Source organism: Crocuta crocuta, unplaced genomic scaffold (assembly GCF_008692635.1).
Source record: "Crocuta crocuta isolate KB4526 unplaced genomic scaffold, BGI_CrCroc_1.0 scaffold647, whole genome shotgun sequence".
NCBI lineage: Eukaryota > Metazoa > Chordata > Mammalia > Carnivora > Hyaenidae > Crocuta > Crocuta crocuta.
The window spans coordinates 944,003-965,540 of record NW_027531286.1 but is presented as its reverse complement, the minus strand read 5'-3'; the positions used below and the strand labels follow the sequence as shown (position 1 = coordinate 965,540).

Below are 21,538 nucleotides of genomic sequence, written 5' to 3'. Positions count from 1 at the left end.
CCGTCCCCTCCCCGTAGGGCTTTCTCCCCCGCCAGGGCTTGGGGAGGAGGAGAGGCTGAGCCGGGGCTGCAGGAGAGGGGCCAGGAAGGGAGGGGCTGGAGGACGAGAAGGCGGGGCAAGGTTGTGCTATCTATCCTCACAGATGGGGAGCAGAGTGCAAATCCGCGTCTGTCCTTTACAAGCTCTTGCGCCACAGGCTGCTGCTACTGAACATCTCCTCACACACTTAAATATTGACCCAAAAGAAATTCCGACCTTTCTTTCCTTTTTTTTTTTTTTTTTTAAAGTGCAAAAAGCTCTCTGCTGCCCTAGAGAGAGGATCTTTGGACAGGCCGTTCAATGCAAAGTAAAAGGGGGCAGCTGATGGGGCTCAACACAGGGCGGTGGAGTGGGAGACACCACGCTCCCCTCCCTCCCTCCCTCCACACACACGTGTAATACACTCAGCCACACACACAGAGGCACATGCACACCCCCTTCCACGGCTGCAGGCAGAGGGCAGGTGACTGGCTTCAAAGCAGGACCCCCTACCCCCCACAAGGTGCCAGATCAGTGAGCCACTGGGGCGAACTGGCGGCCTGGGCTCCGGGGGCTACACCCACTGGAGACCCAGAGCCTGCTGGGAGGCAGACGGGACTGAGCCCAGCTCTCTGCTCTCCCCGGCTGGGGGATATTGGCTGCTCCCTCTGAGGACACGCATCCTGGGAAAGTCCTGTCCAGGCAGGAAGGAGGAACACGTGGGAAGGGCAGTGGGAGGCTAACGAGGGAGGGGAACAAGGAGATGGTGCCAGTCTCAGAATCTGCCTAGGAAGCAATAAAACAGGGGTGTCCCTGGGGTACACAGTTCCGGCTCCTCTGAAGAGCTTCAACCCCAATAAGTGCAACAAGGACCTCATAGAGACTAGTGGGCAAGTCTGGGGTGGGGTAACCTCATTACGTGAACTACCACGAGCATCGCACAGGATCGAGCTGTAGGGAGGGGGAGGGCGTGGACACGGACGAGAGGTTTGACACCTCAACAGCACCAGTATGATGGGCACGGGTCTAGCCTTCCTGGGGCTGCTGGCCCCTCCTGCATATGCGGGGAGAGTGTGGCAGAGGAGAGACACGCACTGGACACCACAAGGAGAACCTGGCCATGGAGACAGGGCCGCTTTCTTCCCTGGAGATTTGCTCAGAACCAGGCACGGCTGGGGACCATGGATGATGGGGAGCAGGGCCCCAGGGCCCAGCACAGATGACGGTTGCACAGACACCTCAAACTGAGAGCCCGGCCTCCTGGCCGGGGAGTGAGCAGGCGGGCGGGCAGGCGAGCAAGCGAGCAGGCACCTTGACAGCACACAGCCTGTGCTTTCCCCTCGGATTCGGATCAATCTGCTACTCCTTTCTCCTTAGGAGGGAGAGGAGCAGGCAGGTAAGCCTGGTGTCTACCACCCTCTCTGCCCAGCCTGTAGGGAAAGGGCTCAAGGGACAGGAGAGCAGAGAGGGAGTGTGACGCTGGCCTCAGAGCCCGTGCAGGGTCGGGGAGAGAGGCTCTCCTGGCTGGGGAGTCAGGGGAAGATCTGTTTCCTGTTCAGTCTGGGCTGCGTGTGTTTTAGCTGATCTTCTGTATCAGCTTCTCGTCAGACAGGCAGTAGAGACTGTTGATGGACAAGTCTGAGATGAAGTGCTCGCAGGCTTTTCGAGTGATCTGCTTACATCCTCGAAGGTCAATCAAGGTGACATTGGCGATGCGCCGTAGGTAGATCAGGGTCTGGTCTGTCAATTTATTGCAACCTGTGGGGACAGTGACAACGAGGACACGCTGCGTACCCACTGCTGCAGGAGCCCGCCCCTGCCGCTCAGTTCCCAGCTCTTCGCTGTGAAATGCTAAGCAAAAGCCCTCTGAGTCTCATAACTCCCCGGCTCAGTGATGAGAAGTGGCCCCTGACGCCGCCCTCCCTGCGCTGCCAAGCCTTCCAAGCTGTGGCAGGCAGTGGCCACGCCCTTAGGCACCTGACAACTACTTGAGGCCTCCGGCCCCCCCATCAGTTAAAAGAGACAAACAAATCGGAGTCCTTGTTCAGGTGTGAGGAAACGAGTTACTACAGTTCAGGCAACAGACCCAAGTTCACTGTTCTCCTGGTCAAGTTCCAGGGAGGGCTGGGCCCTCCAGGAGGCATGGGGCACCATTTGTCATGAAACATCATAGCAGCGTACCTGCCATGTTGAGCTCTGTGAGGGAGTAGCGAGTGGAAGACCCGACAGCGGTGAGCAGATTGGAGGACTGATCTGTCAGGTGGCTGCAGTGACTGAGGTCGAGTCGAGAAAGGAGGGGCATGTGGCGAATGATGAGGCGAAGCGTGGCATCCGTGATGTCAAGGCCTGCCAGCCGGAAGTCGGTCATGTTCCGGAGCTTGCTGCGATTGTCCTGACCTGTACAGAAAAAAGCCTAGGTCAAAACTCTCAGCTCTAGTCCAGCTCCAAAGCTGCGGGCAGCTTCCGCTCTTTCCTCGCCAGGCTTTCCTGCGACGGCTAAGCAAACTGCCCACACCCAGCCCTGCCTGTAGGGAGTGAGCAGTGTGTGGGGGCAGTTTCTAGGAAACCAGACACGTTTTCTTTCTTCCCAGCTGCTAGATTATGCCTCACTTACACAGCAAAGGGGTATGTGTGGAATGCTCCACCCCTTTCCACACTCCTACACTTTTTTAGACCATAATGGAAACAGCTTTTAATGTTCCACCTCAACCATGAAGCCTTCCCGGCCTTCTTCAGGATTCTACTCTCTGGGCCCCAAACTCCAATACCCCTTGAGACGGATTCCCTCCTTTAACTGCAGGCAGGTAACTGGCTGTAAGTAGCTGACCTGTACTTGGACACAGTCCATCACTCTGTTCTCAATTTGCACTCATCCACAGCATCATTTCTAACACTTTCTTGGCTTCTGAGGACCAAGTCTGTCCAAAAACAAAGCTACCCTGACATGACCATGGAGAAGTCAGGCCCAGAGCATACCTGGTTTATCAGCCGGTGGAGTCAGCAAGTCCCGAATTTGTGGGTCCTTGATTCCCACTGCCCACCGAAGATCAAGGGTCCTGAGAAGGGGGCAGCTGGAGGTGCTGAGGGCAGAGACCGCAGACCAGGAACAGCCTGCGAGGAGGAGGTCTTTCAGTCCTGCAACGGGAAGAAACAGCCATGCAACCACATACTCCATCAGCACATCCAAAACCTCGACAACGAGCTGACCTGACCAGTAAAACGGTTTCTCAGTCTAGAAATCTAGTTCGAAGGTTCCTATGGTTTCCTATGTGACATTTTCTAGCTCTGGTGGTAAAACCAATTACGTATTTCCTACAGGAGCAATGCAGTGCAAGGGACCTGCGGTCTTCCCAAGGCCTCAAAACGCTGAGGGGAACAGAGTATTCTATGGGGCTGATCATGGCGACATCTTACTCAAATCTCTTCAGTGGCTGCGCTGAGAAGACCCATTCTCTTTGCTGTCCAGGGCAATGACTGGCTAGTCCAGCTAGTCTGGAGTGGCGCCTTGGGGACTGACAGTTAAGGTGGCTCTGGGTCAATCCCTTACTAAAGAGAAAGACAACAAGGGAAGGGGACTGCCGCCCTAAAGCAGCTTTAAGAAGCACTGCCTAGAACTCCGCTTTCCCTGCCTGCTCACCTGGCAGTCTATTGACGAGCCATGTCAGTTGTTTTTTGGAGATGTTGGTCCAACTGAGGTCCAGGCTAACTGGCTGCCTCTTGATGATGCCACTGAGAGCCTGGGGTACAATAGCCTTACACCTACTCAAGTCAATTTTTGTCCAAAGTCTCTTGTCGCAGCACCTGTGACAGAAGGATAGAGAACTAGCTGTCAATAACCCGATACCCCTTGTCAGAGGAGCTCCCATCAAAGGGCACTGCAGGCTTCTGGGCAAAGCAGAGCACCTGGAGGGTCACCCTCCCCAGGTTCTTCAGACAAGGATCATACTCTGTTTTGTGTTTTTTTTTTTGCTTCAGACAAAGGGTCTGTCCTCCATGGCAGCCCTACAGGTTAAGTAGTGGACAACTTGACTAGTTCACCAATTTATTCTGGAAGGGATGAGAACACAGCACAGCTGTTAGGAACACAGAGCAAACAACAATATACTATAACCTCTCATGTGCATTAAAATGGTATGGCTCCCACCAAAGTGTATTTAAGCAATTATTTAATAAGCTGACTTCTTACTGCCTGGAGCCTCAGGCTCGCCTCCATTCTCTCCCTTGTCAGTCGTATCTCGCTGCCAGAGACACAGGCGTTCCTCAGCGTACCTACAGTCAGTCCTCCCTTAAGCTCTAGAAAGAGCCCATTACTGTATCGAGCCGAAAGAGGCTCTCTATTATCAGGCATGGAGAGTCTTCTTCCCGTCTTGCATTTCTGCCTCAGTGCTATCTTTATACTTTCTGGTCCAGTCCAGACCAGAACTGAAAGCGAAAGGCCTGCCTTCCCACTGCAATCTACAGTCCACAGGCCGCAAATAGCACTGCAACATGCAGGCTTCTGTTTAATATTTTACAGCCCCTGCCCCCCAGCCTGGCTCAGAGTCTGGTTGGCAGGGAAAGGGGAGACAGCACATAATGGGAGTCTTAGGTGGCTCGGCCTGGAAACAGAGAGAGAGAGCCAGGCAGGCCCACTAGCCCTACAAAGAGAAAATATTAGGAGAATTACTGAAGATATTTTACCAGTGGCACATAAGACTTCTCTGGCAGAAACAAGCTCCTTATGATGGAGCAGTGTATCAGAAGCCCCTGGAAAACGTGTTAACAACAGTTTGCTTGGCTCCAGCCCCAAAGCTTCTGACTCTGTAGTATCGAAATGGACCCTGAGAATCTGTGTTTCTAACATGATCCCAGGGAACGCCAGTGGTCCGAGCATCACCCTCTTGAGAAGAAATGGTAGGTCTTATTGGGGTAAGAACAAAAACCTGGAGAACTATGGAAACATCCAAATTTTTTGAAAAGCATGTCCACCTCTTTCATTAGACGGAGAGGTAATTGAGACGGGCTTAAAAGCAGTCATCTGTGTCACCAGTAACAGTGACTAGCACATCATCACAGGCTCTCAACAGACATGTGATGAGTGCAGCTTACTTGAGGGGGGAAACTGTGGACTGAAGTTTTAACACAAACTGTACAAATCTGCCCCCCAGATCAGTTTCATATGTTCAGTAAAGAGAGATGGGAAAGCCTGGAGCAGGGAGAGGAAGCAAAGGGCCACATTTCCCTGAGGACACCTATAGGCACAACTGGCCACATCTATAACAGGACCCACTATCTAGGGAATAGACGGAGTTGACTTAATCCTTTAGGGCCCAGCAAGCCTCCAGACACCAAGGTGCATGCAGTTCTCTTATGGAAAACCTGCCACCTGCTCCCGTACCCCTATTCCTGATCCCTGTATCCCTGCTCACCATTTATACCACGTCTTGCACACTCGCATACATTCACAAAGTTCTCTGCGGCTGAGGTAGCGGAAGACAGACATCCAGACCTCCCGCTGCATCCAGCTTTCGTCTCCATCCTGAGCCCAACTGCCCCGGCCATTCAGCCTGGCTGCACCCCCCTCCTCTGCACTGTCATCTTCCTCCTCCTCCTCCTCCTCTTCCTCCTCCTCTCCCCCCAGCCCCTCCTCATCCCCACGCTGGGGGGTTCGGGCTGGGCAGTGCTGTACTAGCACGCGGGGGGAATGGCGAAGGTTGGCAGAGGAGGCCGTGATGGCCTGCAGCTTGGGCACAATGGATGTCCCGTGGAGCTCTTTGGTGGGCCTCTGCAGCGTGACAGTGAGGTACGATCCCCGGATCTTGGCTTTCTCAACTTCAGACAGCTCCTTTTTGCCGCTGGGATTGTTCTCCTTTTCCCGTACCATGGTGCGCTCTGTGGCCTGTAGCCGCAGCAACTGCCGCCGTTTGAAGCGCTCATCGCGGCTGGCACTGTGGTGGTCGCTGGGGCCAGCCCCAGGGGATGACCGAGTCACCATACCCCGAGGGGAAACCGGGTCATGGATGAGCTGTAGCATGGAAGTGGGTGAGTGAGGCGGGGGCGTGAGGGGCTCGTCGCAGCTCCGCAGGGGCCGCAGGACTTTGGCTTGCACGGCTTCTTCATCACTCTCTTCCATTTTCCGCTTCTGCAAAACAGGCCCAAAAGAGTCACATCAGTGCTTTCTCCAAAACCCTCTAAAATTTACAGGGTGAGCCTCACTAGTGCTCTCAGGAGACTAGAGAGAAGACAGATCTCTGTTCTTCTCTGGGGAGCAGGGTACCTGCATGCTACAGGGTGGTCACCTCCTTGGAGTCTAGTCTGCAATCTGCCTGGATCAGCAACTGAGCTCAAGTCTGTGTGAGAAAGCTGGTTACAGAACAAAATCCTTAAAATAGGTCACTTGGGAAATCTACCTGTGTCAAAAAGGTTTGTGTCCAAATATGGAGGAGTGAGATCCAAATCTGGGCTGCATGATTCCACGGCCCACCTTACTCATCTCTTGCCCCAATTTCTGGAATTCCCTGGATAAAGCTACCCTTTCAAGAGCCACAACTTTACCCCTATGCAATCTGACCATTTTTAATTCTATCTCTAATTTAACTCCTTCACCCAGGAGATGCTTCTGATGAAAGAGAGATGCTTGTGGTAGAAGAAAAGCAGCCTACATATAACATTTGAACTAGAACACAGAATCTGATAGAAGTAAATACCACTTTTAGCTTCACCAGTGTCTGAGCTGGACTCTACCAGGCTGCTTCTTCCACTCGGCACCCCACCCTATCCTGAGACCAACTGCATGGAAGATAAAGCAGAAAATGAGAACCTCTGTGGGAAACTGCACTGCTCCAAAGGAATCCGCTCTGGATGAAAAAGAGGAATTTTGCTTCAGTGAAGCCGACACTCCATAAAGACCCACAGCCTCATCCTACGCCCCCGGTCTCCTTCTGGGGCCACCAGGACTCTGTGTGATGAAGCTGAGCCAGTGGTCCACTAGGGATCAGCGAGCAGGGGTTCACATTTCCTCAGGGAGACTGTTTCTGTCCCTCAGCATTGAGCCTGCTCCCTTTCTTTCCTCTACCTTCGTAGGGCACTGTGGTTGAAAGAGAATGACTACCTTGTGGGTGCGGGCTTTTACAGTGCAAGAAGGTAATACGAATATACAGCACCTGGGGCACCTGGGTGGGTCAGCTGGTTAAGCGTTTGACTCTTGGTTTTGGCTCAGGTCATGATCTCATGGTTCGCGGGTCTGAGCCGTGTATTGACAGCACGGTGTCTGCTTGGGATTCTCTCTCTCTCTCTCTCTCTCTCTCTCTCTCTCTCTCTCTCTCTCTCTCTCTCGCTCTCTCTCTCTCTCTCCCCCCTCCCCAACTTGTGTGTACACAGGCACATGCACGCTTTCTCTTTCTCTCAAAATAAAGAAACTTAAAAAAAATAAAATACAATCTGTCCACCTGCCTGCTGTGGAAGAGAGGCAAATGCTACCACTACTGCCGCCACTGTCACCAATGAAGAAAAACATAAATGCTCCTAGTTTAAGAACTTGGGATAAGGAAAACTTCAGCACTAGTCAACTCTAGAAATTCCTGCCCTTAAAGATGTATAGAATGAAAATTCAACTACCTCAGTGTCCAAGTGGGAAGAAACAGAAAGACCGGGAAGCCTGTCCCTACTCCTGTGCAGTGTACCTGCCGGAGACCACGGGGGCCTGGATGGCTGCCACCTCTGTATGTGCCCTCAACAGGTCTTGTTCTTGCTGGCCTGAGTAACCAGAGTCCTCTTGGCCCTTCGATACTACCCAGCCCTTCGATACTACCCATTGGGCCAACCTCAGTTATGCCAAGGTCATGGCACTGGTCCCATTGCAGGGAGGGGCTGCCTGTGTAGGGCACATTGGTAGGACTTTCTGTAGGGTCAAAAGGGTGAAGAGGACAAAAATGTGAGCCTGCTTAACTGGAAACTCCAGCACACCACTGGACTCACCAGCTGCCTCAGGTCACTGCCTTCCCTCTAGTTTCATTCCTCAGGAGCAACCGTGCTCCCCTCACTGCCCTCCTCACACAGCCCAGCTATGCTGCCTCTTTTTCTAGGGTCTCAGAGTGTAAGGGACTTCAGCAATTTGCAGACCCCAAGTGGAACAACATTCAGTTAATACAAAAACTCAAACAAAAGAAAAACAAATAATTAACTAAAGAGGGAGGGAAAAAGATACCAAACGAAATACAAAATAATCTCCATGGTCAGAAAAACCATGTGAATAAAGTCCCAAAGGCAAACATGCTCTAGTCTTCCACTAAGCTGGATGTTTCTTTTCTCCTCTGGCGCAGTCTGGGTGAAGCTCCCTTACCTGGGCTTTCTCCGAGCTGTCCTCCTGGTAGCACTTTGGACACTCCCAGCAATTTGGCAATTCCTCATTAAGCAGCCCCTCTCCATCCATCTAGAGGAAGAAAGGGATGTTAGAAATCTGTTTCATTAAAAAAAAAAAAAAAAAAAAAGCCTGTTAGAAGGCTCCTTTATCAAACAGCCACAAGGTTGGGAAGAACCTGGAAGTTACCCCTTTGTAAACACATCAGCCCATCGGGGAGAAAAACCACGAGTCAGTAGCCCCACTGCTAGCCACTGAGACACTGGTCATCTTCACTCTTGGTTACTTGATCAAAGCTAGAGTCCCTGAGGAAATTCCCAAGAGTCTGGGTCAATCTGGGGTCTTCAGACTTCTACATGTATCTTTCACAACACATTTATTTTCCTGACAGTCTCCTGCCTCTCTGCAAAAGAAACTGACCACACTATTCAGAATGGTGCCAGCCCTCATCTTGATAGTGTGGCATAGTAATTATGATTGCGTGGTTTCAGAGACTGTGGCCTAGTCTCTGTGACTCTGTTCTCAACTGTACAGTGTGGATAAATAACTACTCCTATCTTATAGGGCTGTGGTGAGGATTAAATGAATTACCTGTTAAATAAGGTATTCAGATAAAAGCTTGGCATATAGTGAATACTTCGTTTATCAACATGGAGAGGATACTTTAATTTTATTGATCTTAAGATGTGTATTTTTTCCACACGTGAATATTTCTAAAATTGAGCCGCTTCTCACAATTAACAGTATCTTGCAATCATTGTCAGCCAGGTGGCAGTCATGATATAGCTGACACCTTTGGAAAAATAAACTAAGTACGGTACCAATGCCCTTTAGATTTAAAGAAATGAAGAAACAGGGTAGACCCAACTTCACAGGGCTATCTTAAAAGATGTAAACAAGAGAAGGCATATAAAATAGTGGTTGTCTACTCCCCTACATATCACTTAAGGAGCTGTGGCACATACTTAGGCCCAGGGCTCATGCTTCAAGATTTGACACTACCTCTTAAAGACTGCATCAACTTCCCTATCACTTTTTCTTTGTTTATTTATTTATGAGAGAGAGAAAATGTGCATGCACGTGTGCGCAAGTGGGGGAGGGGCAGAGAGAGAGGGAGACACAGAATCCAAAGCAGGCTTCAGGCTCTGAGCTGTCATCACAGAGCCTGACGCGGGGCTTGAATTCACGAACTGTGAGATTGTGACCTGAGCCGAAGTTGAAGCTCAACAGACTGAGCCACCCATACATAAGCAGGTGAAGAGTGGCAGTGAGACAGAGATGGGGGGGAGAGGAGAGAGGGAGAGAGGGAGAGAGAGAGAGAGAGAGAGGGAGGGAGGGAGGGAGGGAGAGAGGGAGGGAGGAAGGGAGAGAGGAAGGGAGGGAGAGGGACAGAGTCTTAAGCAGGCTCCAGGTTCTGTGAAGAGCTGGACTCGGAGCTTGATCCTATGACCCTGGGATCATGACCTGAGCCGACTGAGCTACCCAAGTGCCTTGCTATCACGTTCTCTTTTTTTACTTGAACTCACGATCCGTGACATCATGACCTGAGCCAAAACCAACAGTCAGATGCCTAATTGACTAAGCTGCCCGGGCATCCCTCTACCACTTTTTCTTAAAGGCCCTCAAGTGTGAACCAAGCCAGATACACTCATTAAATGTTAGCTGATACTATTACTCTAACCATCTTTCAGGAACTAACATCCAGAAATAAACCAAGTACACAGAAGAGATGCTTAAGGGCAAAAAGCATTCCCAAATAGACCAAGCAGTTCCATGACGGCCTGGGGACTCCAAACACACTCTATGGAGGCCAGACCGCAAGCCCCATGAGGGCAGGAAATGGGACTATTCTTCTGTGTCCTGGACTGTCCTCGGGGTCAAGCACAGTGACTGACACACAGTACAGACCACGGAATCAAGGACAGATGTTAGACCACTACATGGCCCACAGCTGATGGTCCACATCAGTGATTCCCACTTGCCTCTGCTCCACTCAGTCCCTGAGACCGCAGGGGTCCCCTGCGGCCTCTCCTCACCTGGAGGCAGCCAGGATGAACAATCTCGTTGCAGATACAGCATTCCATGAGTTTCTTCTCGAAGTCCTGTGTTTCCTCATTTTGATCCACCTCTCCGCAGAGGGAACATGTGACGGAGTGAGGCAGTCTGGGCTACAAGAGGAGAGAGACAGAAACCAGGAAAAGAGCAAGCTTAGATCCTTATCGGTTCAGCTTCCCTTTAACTGAAGATGGGTAAGGTGCTTCCTGTAATTCTCCTGGGAACAGTTAGGGAGCAAGGAAACCAGGTGGAGAAGAGAGGTTTCTGGTAGGAAAACTAGATGAGAAAGAGGAGAGGGAGAATGAACCAGCTGAGAACTAGAAACTGACGGAGACCCCAGTTTATCTTCACCAGTCTGTCCCGGGCCTCCCAGGTCCTTTCTTTCTAATCCAGTTAAAGAGGGGACAAGAAAGCAGTGATCTGCCTGTGAAATATTGCTCTCTTATTTGCAAACTGGGCGAGCAAGGCTGAAAGATTAAATAGGACCATTTTTATTATTAGGGAATTTTCCTTCTGAACCCAGAGACAAATGGGACAAAGCAAAGCAAGCCGAAAAGGAAGAGTAACTTCTCCTTTCCGTCTCTGGCGTCTCTACAGCTCTCTACTACCTATGTCAGTCCCTGTGGCACCCCGCCCCAGCTCTTCATCCAGCAGCCCACTTACTGCCAGGCACTGCCGAAGGACGCAGGACTGCTTCATGCGACCAGGCCCCCCGAACTTCTTCATGTCCCTGCAGTAGTGGCACACGCCACACTCTCCTTGCACACAGGCTTTGCATTTTCGACAGCGCACTCGCCTCCGCCTGGCTCCTGACACGATGGGGGAGGCAGCAGCCGGCCTCACAGGTGTTAATCGAGGAGCCGGTTTCATAGTGTGAGGCTTTGTGATGGGGATGGTAGGAACCCGCACCTTGGGCCGGGCGGGGAATTTAAGCTAGAAAGAGAAAGCAGTGAGGTCAAATATATCGAGTAGCTTTCAGGATGGACTGGGTAGAAGATTACAAGGCTTGGCAAACTATGGCCCGTGGGCAAATCTGCCCACTGGCTGTTTATACAGGATATTTGACTGGAATACAACGAAGCTCATTTGTTTTATGTCTTGTCTGTTGCTGCTTTCACTTGCAATGGTAGAGCTGAGAAGACAGAGGCCGTGTGGCCTGCAAAACCTAAAATATCGATTACCTTTATTCCATTTATCATCTACATATTACCTTTACAGAGGTTTGCCAGTCCCTTCAGGCTATTTACGTCAGTCACATCCCTCTTACTCTGCTCAGCTGTGAGATTCACCCCTCCCTGAGGCTTCCTATGTACCAAAGTCATTCCAGGGGCCCTCCGATATTTCCTTTTCCTAGATACTACTACTCAGAAGATACTGCTAAAGATGAGGGTAAACTACTTGAGGGTGAGATGGATCTTGCTCATTTCTGTATTACTCTGAGTCTGGTACACAACAGACGCCCAGTGACACTTGCATGTAGAATACATCCCTCAGGAACAGGTTTATCATTTTAGTACTTGTATTTGTCCCTGGTGACCTTTTCAAGAACAGGGACCAGGTCTTTTAGTTTTTTAATTTTCCGCAGTGCCTTAAACATGTTCCTGACACAAAACATTCAACAGCAGAGATGACTAACTGCTCTGAGGCAGTCTCATGTGGTCAAGCATAGGCCGAGTGGGACTCCTCCATCCGGGTAGGAAGAAGGGGTTCTTTAAGAGATCTTTCACAGCTATTCACCTAAACACTCCTGGAATGTGATGGCTCTGCAGATTTCAGCTGGGGAGAACCAAAGAAGGGACTATGTATTTGCCAGATTCACGGCCGGGATCAGAATGCTAGCCCTTACGTTTTATTTAATAAATAACCTTGACAAAGGACAATATGGGAAAAATTACACAGGACCTAAATGAAGAGGCATGAAAATTCATACCTGACAATTTATTAGCTTACAGGTGATTCTTTTCCTTCTCTTTTCAATTTGACACTGAAAAATCCAAATTAAGGGGAATCTTGCGTGTACACTCACGACATCATAGAAACACTCCCGCTATTTAAATATATATGTAATTATTGTAACTAGTTTTTAAAAATATCTGTGAAAATGACTGAATCACTGGGCCAGAAAGATAGGAACGGATCCATTCCAGTGAACAAATGCATACTTTTGCATCCAAACCTTGAAGCAGGTTCCTGGTTTGATAGTTCCGTTAACAGAGTCACCTCTAAAGATAGACAATTACCCTGACCCAAGAGTTAAAACAGAACTGAGTAATGATTTTCTGTCAGTTTATATTAATGCACCAAAGGCTGTCTGCCTCTAGTTGTTCTTTCCCTCCCTGGAATGGTGACAGCCGGCTAGCAAAATGCTTCAGCGGCCTGAAGATAAAAAGAATAGTTTCTTACCTTATCCCTTTTTGGCCACTGTACTATAGGGACTCCAGTGAGGGCTAACTTGGGATCGCTGTTGGCAAGCTCCTCCAGCAAAATCTAAGGGTAGAAGAGTGGGGAAGAAAGCAGGACACAGTGAACAAAGAGCCAACCACTCCCAACAGCATCCAGACTTAGCCTCTGTCCCCACAAGCAACACGGGAAGGGCAGGCTGGCAACTATATTTTCCCTTCCTTTAGAGACTCACTGACAAACAAACTGAAGATAAAGAGAAAACTCACAACTACTGTAGTGCTATCGAGACCTTATAAATTTACCTTTGCTCCGAACCCCGTACCTGCACACTCACTATACTGCTAGTATGTATGCTTAAGTAACTAGCCACAGGGCGACAAGTGTTACCTGTCACACAGTTCTATATATGGCTGGAAAACTTTATATTGCCCCTTTACTTTTCAACACCAACGATTATTATCGAGAAGTACTACCTTCAGTTTGCAGATCTCAGTGAAGCGGCAAAAGAGATTGGCTAATACTTAATTAATAATATGAGCGGAACAGCAGAGTCTTAATGTCTTGATTCCACCCAGAACTCTATAAGTCTGATAACAGAAGTCTCAACTTCAAATTAACCAATCGATTAATCTCTCTCTCTCACACACACACACAAAGTCAATCGCTTGGCTTTATTCTTTTAAATGGAACAAGAACAATTTAGGGCAACAGCTTTGATGGCTTTAACCAATCTAGTTTGAATGACTTGAGGACAACACTGCAGTAAGAAACTGCCACTGAATTGAATCATACTGGTTGAATATTATATGGAAGCAAGGCTTTATGTTTTAGACAAATTTCTGAATCCTGAACCTTGGAGCAGAATAAAATCCCTCTTCCCCTGACCTCACGCGCCCTACAGCAAGGACAGCAGCAAAAGAAAACAAATCCAAAAGACAAGTTACAAGATTCTTTTCAGGCTAGGCTGCCCTAGTGTGTACAGGGCATGAACTGTTTCGGCGAACACTAAACTTTGATCCTGGACAATGAACATGCCTAGGCCATCTTTAATAATCATTTCCATAACCCTATGGGCTCTGGGCCCAGAGACCAGGACTTTTTGAAGCATGCGGCACTTCCTACCAAGCATTTTCATCCTTAGCCTAAGGATCATGCTCCAAATTCCAGTTGGGACTCAGAAAGACCCTTTAAAACACCCAGGAAGCTCCACCACGAAGAACCCCTTTGCCAAGTCTCCAGATGCCTCTCACCCTCCCCCCCCCCAAACTGATTTCAAGTGCAGACGTTTTATTTACTTCAAGTTGCTATGGCATCCTATTCTGAAGCCTCCTGTTTAGCACCGCACAGCGTGGGGGTGAAGAGGCGGGGTGCGGTGCCACGTGGGACCAGGCTCCGGTATGGGCTCCTAATCTCCCTAGGGTGAAAAATCCAGGTCCATTCAAAATGTGTGCTAGGGAGTGCACAGTTCCCCTCCCCCATGTCTACTGCTGAGGAGTAGGACTCTGCCCATTTCCTCTGCCGCCGGGAGAGCACTGAGCTGTCCACAAACAGGGACTTTCCACTTTCAGCAAAACAGATCTCACAGAAAGATCCACAATTGTTTAAGAGTAGCAAAAGGAACCTAACCGTTCACCAGAAGCAGTCTAAATCTACCTGCAGGATTTTTTGTGGGGAACGAGGAAAGGTAGGTGGAGAAACTGTGTGTGCGTGGGGGGTGGGGGGCAGCTGTTCACACATATAAGACTCTGTTACTGGGGTCTGTGTGGGTGTGGAGGGAAATGCAGGTTTCCATCCAAGCCTTATTTTGTTGGGGCCATACAACCAACAAACTCGCCCTGCTTCATCAAAAAAGGCAGACTCCAGCTGAGGCCCTCCAAGAAACCATATAAAGCAGCCACCACCCTTCACCAGAGGGGGTTTGGGACAGGGAGCGGGGGTGGAGTGCGGAAAGGCTGACGCCTATCTAGGCTCCTGGCATTCGGGAGAACATTCAAACACAAGCCCACACCCCACACATCACAGGAAGGGGAAGAGAACAGCGGGTGTCTGGGCAGAGAAGGAAAAAGGATTCCCAAAAGCCCAGAGACCCAATTCAAGAGCACATCCCACCAGGAGAGGGGACAAGTGCAATGACGGCTCAAGCAACACTAAGTAACCTGAGCATTGTCCTGGACTCCCCTGGCAGGCTGTTCTTCCGCCTCTTCCGCTGAGACAAAGTCCCTACAGTTACACACACCCTGAACCAGAAAGGGTTTGCCGCCCACCCGCCTGACCTTGCGTTTCTCGGCGCTCTGGAGCTGCTGAAGCTCTTGGTTGAAGTTTCCCCAGCGTCTTTGTTTTGTTTTCTGTATTGGAAGTTGTGCTGAAGGAGTTTAGGTTTTCTGCCTCTAGGAAAATCCTGATTTACTTGAAAATTCCGGAATCTCCCAAAGTACATCAGGCAGGGCAGTCCAGCTATAACCCGTGAGGCTACCCAGAGGGAGCAGCGTGTCGTGCTCTGAGCTCCTTCTCGAGCCCTTCAGCTCAGCCGCGGCTTCCTGTGCCTGCGAACAATGCTGCTGCGTCACCCACATGCAGCTCCCAGAAATGCTTTGCAACGGAAGATGGCAGGAGGGGGAGCTGAGCTCGAGTGAGCGAGCCAGGCAGAGGGCCCAGCCGTCCTGCTGCAGAGTCGGGAGGGGGTGTGCTCAGCCAGGGCTCGCGGCCTGGTGATTGGAGGAAAGGCTGCCGGAGGCGAGCCGGGCCGCGCCCCCGCTCCTCCCTCCCACCACCACTGCAATAGGAGAAGCCAAGGCCGGCCCGGAGGGCTGCCTCGGGCTGACTGGACTGACTTCGGAAGGCGCCAGCAGAAGGGAAGGCTTTAACCCCTTCCGCATCTGGGCCCCTGAGTGTCCTTGTCTTCATCCACACCCTAACCCTCAGGGTCACCTCTTGTTGTTACAGCCAGTGCTCTTGCCCGCTGACACACCACACACACACCACACGCGCGCGCACGCACACACACACTCTCTCTCTTCTCTGTCCTGCTCTTCAGGCAGACAGCACGTCGCCCGAAGTTCAGCCAGTCCAAGAGCCAGGCACCCAAGCGGAGTTCCTCCGAGTTCCCTTCTCCCCCCACACACCCACCCGCTTCACCTGCCCTCACTGCCGCTCTCCCAGCCCAGAATCCAGACCGAGCATACGTGTTTCCAGAAAAACCTTCAGGAGTGACACATTTCAACCAATACTGAGATATTCAATACATATGTCTGTTTAATATCAACTACTTCGACAACAGATGTCTGCCTCTGGTTACGACTGGGCACTCTACCACCGAACAGAAACGCCCAGGCGGCTCTCTTCTAGCGCGTCCATCCTGACCAAGGAAAGCTAGCTGCGGCGCAACCTCAGGTCAAGGCGCTTTATCTCCCGCCTTGGTACCAGCGCAAGAAGCCAGTGAATCTGTGCCTGCCAGTTCCACACCCACCCGTCTCCTGGAACTCTGCCCCTCAGACTACCCCTCCTCCAGGACACGAGCACCCCTGCATACTTCCTATTCTAGTCGCTTGTTTCGCCTGCCCCATTCTAGGTATTCCCTGGATGATGCAGCCGGCCTAGCGTCCTGTCAGGCATCTCCATGCCATTTCTGACAGCCACTCGAGTGACGCGTGTCACACACTCTCCATGCATTGATTCACGGTCAGGGTGAAGCTCAGACTGAACTAGCAATCTCTCACTACAGTGTCCTGTTTTTTTGGATCCAGATTTATGTAATTTTCAGACTCTCATAAATGTAACTTGGCTTTTTTTCAGAAATTACAGAAGCTGCTTTGAAGTAAAACATCTCAGGCCACTAAGAACCTAGCTCTTCCCTCTGGAAATCTTACTTATTTCCAGGACAGTTGTTTCGGGGAGTTTCTGGTGTAGAGTCAGTGGCCTAACAGGCTTTCTGGGGCTTGGGTTTTGCTGCCGGGGGTCACATGTTTCAATTTTTACAGTAGTTTACCAAGAAAGGTAGGAGTTTTGTGCTTTTTGGTTGAGCTCCCTGAAAAAGTTTCTATGGCCATTCTAATCCTAAACCTCTCATTCGCACTTTATCTTAAGTGCAAACTGAAAGACAAAGGGCAATCAGCCTATTATGTCTGAAAAGCTCTCCTTAGTAGTGTGAGAGGTCTTCTTGGAAAATCCTGGTTTTCATCTCAGTCCTATCTAACCTGCAGGGACGATAAAGAACGGAATACTAAGGAGAAACATGTTACCAGGCTGTAGCAAGTGAAAACCCTAGAGGCCACCACAGGAAAGGACAAAACCAAGACAGGGCACTAGGACTTCCAAATCATATATTAAACAAGGCCAGTTGTTTTTCTTTTCCTGTTAATTCAGAATAAAAGATAGGCAACAAAGATCAGAGATGATAAGAACATGACATTACAGGGGCACCTGGGTGGCTCAGTCGGTTAAGCATCCAACTTTGGCTCAGGTCATGATCTCATGGTTCGTGGGTTTGAGCCCTGTGTCGGGCTCTGTGCTGACAGCTAGTTCGGAGCCTGGAGCTCGTTTCAGATTCTGTATCTCCTTCTCTGACCCTACCCTGCTCATGCTGTCTCTCTCTCAGAATCAATAAAACATTAAAAAAAAAAAAAAGAACATGACATTACATAACACAATAATATAATAAAAACACTTTGAAAAATTATTATGTATTGAAACCTAACCTTATACGCCTTGTAGCTATTAAATTACTCAAAACTTTTTACTTGGGGGGCACCTGGCTGGCTCAGTCGGTGGAGCATGTGACTCTTGATCTTGGGGTCATGAGTTCGAGCCCCACGTTGGGTACAGAGTTTGTTTTAAAAAATAAATTGATAAATAAATATAAAACTTTCTACTAAGAATGTGTGGATTATATTTCAAATGAAGTTTTATTTATACAGGTTGCCTTTTCCCCCTTCTAATCTGGTTTAGTGGATTAAGATCTAATTATAATGGATCCTCTACCGGTTCTTCTCTTTAGTGCCAGAGTCACCCCCAAAGTGTCAGATGAAGCAAATTTCTCATTAGTATCTGTATCTACCTGAAACCATGACTTTGCTTTCGGTTCCATCAGAGAGGAGTTCCATCACTCCTCAGAGAGAGCCTAGTGTAAATTTTTAGATCATGGTTACAAAATAAAATGTTAGGATCTTAGATCAGAGCAACAGTAGGAGTTTATTGCAACACAAAGAACAATTCTGAAATTTATAAATTGAGAGCCATTTATATAATGTTTTATCATCTAACAGGAAAGTTTATTAACTTTTTTTTTTTAAGACAGCATGGGTGGGTGGCACCTGGGTGGCTCAGTCGGTTAAGCATCCGAATTCGGCTCAGGTCATGATCTCGCGGTTCGTAGGTTCGAGCCCTGCGTTGGGCTCTGTGCTGACAGCTCAGAGCCTGGAGCCTGCTTCAGATTCTGTGTCTCCCTCTCTCTCTCTCTCTCTCTGCCCCTCCCCTGCTCACACTCTCTCTCTCTCTCAGAAATAAATAAAACATTAAAAAAAAAAATAAGAGAGTGTGATTGGGAGAGAGGGGCAGAGACAGAGGGAGAGAGAATCCCAAGCAGGCTGAGTGTGGAACCTGACATGGGGCTTGATCCCATGACTCTGGGATTATGACCTGAGCCGAAATCAAAAGTCAGATGCTCAATCCACTGAGTCACCAAGGAGCCCATATTAAAAGTCTATTTGTTTGTTTATTTATAAGTAATCTGTACACCCAACATGGGGCTCAAACTTACGACCCCGAAGATCAAGAGTTGCATGCATTACCTACTGAGCCAGCCAGGTGCCCCCTTAACTTTTCAATCAAGAAGACTGGCACTTCCTTCCCTCAGAACCAGAACCTGGCACCTCAGTGTTCACTCAGCACTCTAATGTCCTGCATGGTACCTGTAAACCTAGAATGCATGTACTTTCTCAGCCCATTGAAATGCCTGCTCTACCAATGACTTGCAAGCCCCTTGTGGGCTTGATCCACAGCATGTCTGCATATTTACCCCAACACTCAGCCTGGTTCTGGCACAGAGTAGGCAGGCATTATTCATAGATTTGTGACATCTGATATTTTTCTGTAATAGTGATATAGTTTATTAAGTATTTACTAACATTATCATTAAATTTCACAACAGCCCCACTGAGGTAGATGTTATTTTACAGAGGAGAAAACAGGCTTTCATAATTCTAGTTTCTTGACCAAAAGTCACATGTTTGCCCAGCTTATCAAAATATCTTAGAGAAAATAGGAAATATAATAAGTATATAACATTCATTGAGTTGGGCAGCCAAATACATTGATATATTAAAAAAAGGGGGCTCAGGGAGAGAGGGAAAGAGGGAGAGAGGAAAGGAGGGAGAAAGGAAGGGGAGGGGAGTGGAGGTGAGACAGGGAGAGGGAGAAAGGGGAAGGAGAGGGAGGGAGAGAAAGAGGGAGGGGAGTGGAGGGGAGAGAGGGGGAGAGGAAGAGAGAGAGAGAGACAGACAGAGAGACAGACAGACAGACAGAAAATATGAATCAACCCCAGGCCAGCTCAATGCTCAGCAAGGAGCCTGACTTGGGGCTTGATCGCTCAGACTATGAGATTATGACCTGAGCCAAAATCAAGAATCGGACGCTCAACATGCTCAACCAACAGAGCCCCAGGTCAACAGTTTCTAATGCCCCATTTTTTTTTTTAATCTAATCCCCTCCCAACTTTATATCCTATTTTCTTTCTGTCTTTTCTTTTTTTTCTTTTCTTTCCTTTCCTTCCTTCCTTTTTAATTTTTAATGTTTATTTTTGAGAGAGAGAGAGAGAGAGAGAGAGAGAGAGAGGGAGGGAGGGAGGGAGGGAGAATGCATGGGGGTGGGGCAGAGAGGGAGACCCAGAATTCGAAGCAGTCTCCAGGCTCTGACCTGTCAGCACAACCGGACACGGGCTTGAATCCACAAACCGTGAGATCATGGTCTGTGCAGAAGTTGGACACCCAACTGACTGGGCCACCCAGGCGCCCGATCCTTCTTTAACAATGCAGAATTTAACATTTTAGAATCTTCAAAGCCCTTTCCCCCCACCACTAAAATGGACTTTTCTTCCAGGAATATAGAACTGTGGAGCTCTCATCTCTTCTGCTAGTTCCTCCTGAGAGTCACACAGGCTGCAACAAGAAACAATTCTCTCTCTGCAGGAAGAATAAACTCTGGGCTCGCTGCTGTCCTCCACTGCAGTGTAGGCTTCTAGGCTACAAGCACCAAGCTCTCCAGCACTGCAGTCTCCAGCTGTGCGGTGATGGCACCTACCCAATGCAAAGCTTCTTTCCTTTTTGGGTGGTTGTTCAGATTCTCAAAGTACTCAAGCTCAATATTTACTATTGTCTGAAGCTCAGATTAAACATAAATGGTCAAATGCAGGAATAATGAATCCATTTGATCTTAAGTTAAATTACCTGCAGAGCTGGGATCTAAATCTGTTGTCTTCTGAGAGCAACTGCATTTTAGCCATGGTATCAGGTAAGCAAGACAAGCCCCTGCAGGAGGAGTTCCCACACTGTCAGCCTCCTGGTCATCCTCCTGGCTGCCTCTTCCTCATGCTCTGCTCTCTATGCCACTCTATCTGAGCCCGGGGTGGCAGCCGTGCTTTTCACAATTCCTGACAAGGAAGTGCTCTCTAGACACTTTTCATAATGTTAAGAGCCCTCTTTAGAGATCTCATTTTTAACTCATTCACCCCCTTCCCGCTTCGTACTTTTACTCTGCTTAGTACTTGACCCAAACTTTTCTACATTTTTCCCTACCACGCTGCCTCAAGTATCTTTATTTAACTAGTTAAGGGAGTCTGTGTAGTTCTATCATGACACTTGACCTTGTACAGATGACTAGTGGATTACAGTATGGCTTCCTATAACTGGAGTCACTGGAGTCAAATTCCTTAGGACTGAAAAGATACTATTCTTTTTCATGATTCAGAAATACAGATAGCCAGGCCAAAAGAATGCCAGTGAGATAGAAACTTAGAAATCTTTCTTTTTAGGGATCCTACAGGCAAGTTAATTTAATGTTTCCTAAATGTATCTATGATGGAATAGCCACATAAGAAAAAAAAAACACACACACAAAAAAACAAAACTTCTGAGGGAAAAAAAAAGATACTACACTTAAACTCTCAGGAGGTATTAATAGATATGTCCTATGACAGTGGAAACAAAAAAACATATATGTACTTTGCTCACTCAAGGGTAGAAAGTGAGTTTGGAATACAGTCTGTGAGTCTTGAAAAATATGGCTGAGTTTGTTTTGCTACACATTAATCATTATAGAAATAGGACCACATCTACCTAGCACTTTGTCATTTCCTCCCCTAAATACAAGCCACAATGATACGATCTGTCTTTTCTAGAAAAACCTTATAAAATCAACTGTCCTGCTTCTATCACCATTGGAGAGGACCAACTTATTTAAGCCTCTTTATTTTTTCACCCTTTCACTGACGCATAAACAAGAAGATACAATGTAAAAGTCTATCATAAAAAAAGAAAAACAAAAGAAAAAAAGTGGTTCAGGTCCTACTCCAGACTTCAGAATTCCTTCCTGAGTGCTTACAGAAGCACCTCAGCTGGGAGCAGTGGCCAAGGAAAAATGTGAATCAGGAATCAGGGATAGAAAAGACATACGGAGATATTCAGCCTATCTTCCTTAGGGTCACATAAAATTATTCAATATAAATTCTTCTGT

The 21,538-nt window shown here is 48.6% G+C and overlaps 1 protein-coding gene across 4 annotated transcripts in view; it reads right to left on the bottom strand.

Annotated features, from left to right (window-relative positions):
- Positions 1 to 257: 257 nt before the first annotated feature.
- The window catches only part of KDM2A (lysine demethylase 2A), a 106,920-nt gene continuing 85,639 nt past the window's right edge, over positions 258 to 21,538 (bottom strand). For all 4 annotated transcript variants that reach the window (XM_077771458.1, XM_077771457.1, XM_077771460.1 and 1 more), the window contains 9 exons: positions 12,815 to 12,898; positions 11,075 to 11,344; positions 10,393 to 10,524; positions 8,339 to 8,428; positions 5,427 to 6,139; positions 3,656 to 3,819; positions 2,995 to 3,153; positions 2,200 to 2,415; positions 258 to 1,776 (listed from right to left, as the gene is read on the bottom strand). In XM_077771458.1, coding sequence (XP_077627584.1) covers positions 1,595 to 1,776; positions 2,200 to 2,415; positions 2,995 to 3,153; positions 3,656 to 3,819; positions 5,427 to 6,139; positions 8,339 to 8,428; positions 10,393 to 10,524; positions 11,075 to 11,344; positions 12,815 to 12,898 — 2,010 coding nt within the window. In that variant the 3' untranslated portion in view covers positions 258 to 1,594. The remainder of the gene's footprint in view (positions 1,777 to 2,199; positions 2,416 to 2,994; positions 3,154 to 3,655; positions 3,820 to 5,426; positions 6,140 to 8,338; positions 8,429 to 10,392; positions 10,525 to 11,074; positions 11,345 to 12,814; positions 12,899 to 21,538) is intronic.